The 1,061-nt window shown below is 67.7% G+C and overlaps 1 protein-coding gene across 1 annotated transcript in view; it reads left to right on the top strand.

Moving 5' to 3' along the window:
• Positions 1–205, top strand: part of EVI5L (ecotropic viral integration site 5-like) — an 18,668-nt gene extending 18,463 nt beyond the window's left edge. The window contains exon 18 of the mRNA XM_010828483.1: positions 8–205. Within this exon, the coding sequence (XP_010826785.1) occupies positions 8–205 (198 nt within the window). The remainder of the gene's footprint in view (positions 1–7) is intronic.
• The last annotated feature ends 856 nt before the right edge of the window (positions 206–1,061 follow it).

Raw genomic sequence — 1,061 nt, 5'->3', positions numbered from 1 at the left:
GGACGAGGACTCGCTACCGTCGTCCGACGAGGAGCTGCTGGGCGTGGGCGTGGGCGCCGCGCTGCAGGACGCGCTCTACCCGCTGTCCCCGCGCGACGCGCGCTTCTTCCGCCGGCTGGAGCGGCCGGCCAAGGACAGTGAGGGCAGCTCCGACAGCGACGCCGATGAGCTGGCCGCGCCCTACAGCCAGGGCCTGGACAACTGAGGCCGTGCCACGCGTGCTCGGAGCCAGGGCGCGGGGTAAGGGGTAGGCCGCCGCCAGCCCGCTCCTGCGTCGGCGCCAGCTCTTCACAGACTCCACGCCCTCGGCAGTTTCACCCACCCAGAGGGCCAGGCCCAGCGCACAACCGGGCACAGAGGGCAGGGCCGGAGGCTGGGGATCCTCACAGTGCCCTGGCAGGCCCACCCTCCCCAGCAGTGTTTACCCATCTTGGTCTGTTCCCTTCTCGGCCCATTTACCTGGAAGGTCTGCCCCTCTTAACAGCCAGGGCCAGGACGACCCAAGGGTCCCAGGACTGCACCAACGGAAGCTGCCCCTCCTAGCCGGCCTCCTCCTGGGACAAGAGCGGCCCTGCTGGGAAGGGCCCAGGCTCTGGGGCAGGCCTGAGGAGGAAGGTGCCCCTGTAGGCCGGACTTTACCACCCATGAAGGTCCTGGGGATCCTTGGCCTCTGGAGACAGATGGCCAGGCAGGGCTTCCCTGCCTGGTTGCAGGCATTGTGGCCCCTGCAACAGAAACCAAAGTCCCTCCTACTGAGTGCAGGGCTGCCAGGGTGTGAGTGGCCAACTGGAACCAGCCAGGGCCTGGGCAGTATCTGTCCCTACTTCCTAGGGGCCAGAGCAGCTGTAAGGAAGTGGAGACACCTCCCCTTCCCCAGCACCCCACCTCTTCCTCTGTGGCAGTCCCATCACCCCAGCTTGGCCAGTGACGGGGGGAGAGGGGCTCCTCATGCAGGCTAGCCTCCTCTCCAGGGGGTCCCCAGCCTCCAAGTCCCTTCCTCCTCTGTATCCCTAGCCCCACCATCCAGCCCCAGGGGAGGAGGCCTCCTGGCTGAGTGCCCC

Source organism: Bison bison, unplaced genomic scaffold, assembly GCF_000754665.1.
Source record: "Bison bison bison isolate TAMUID 2011002044 unplaced genomic scaffold, Bison_UMD1.0 scf7180017864492, whole genome shotgun sequence".
NCBI lineage: Eukaryota > Metazoa > Chordata > Mammalia > Artiodactyla > Bovidae > Bison > Bison bison.
This window is presented reverse-complemented; position numbering and strand designations above follow the sequence as displayed.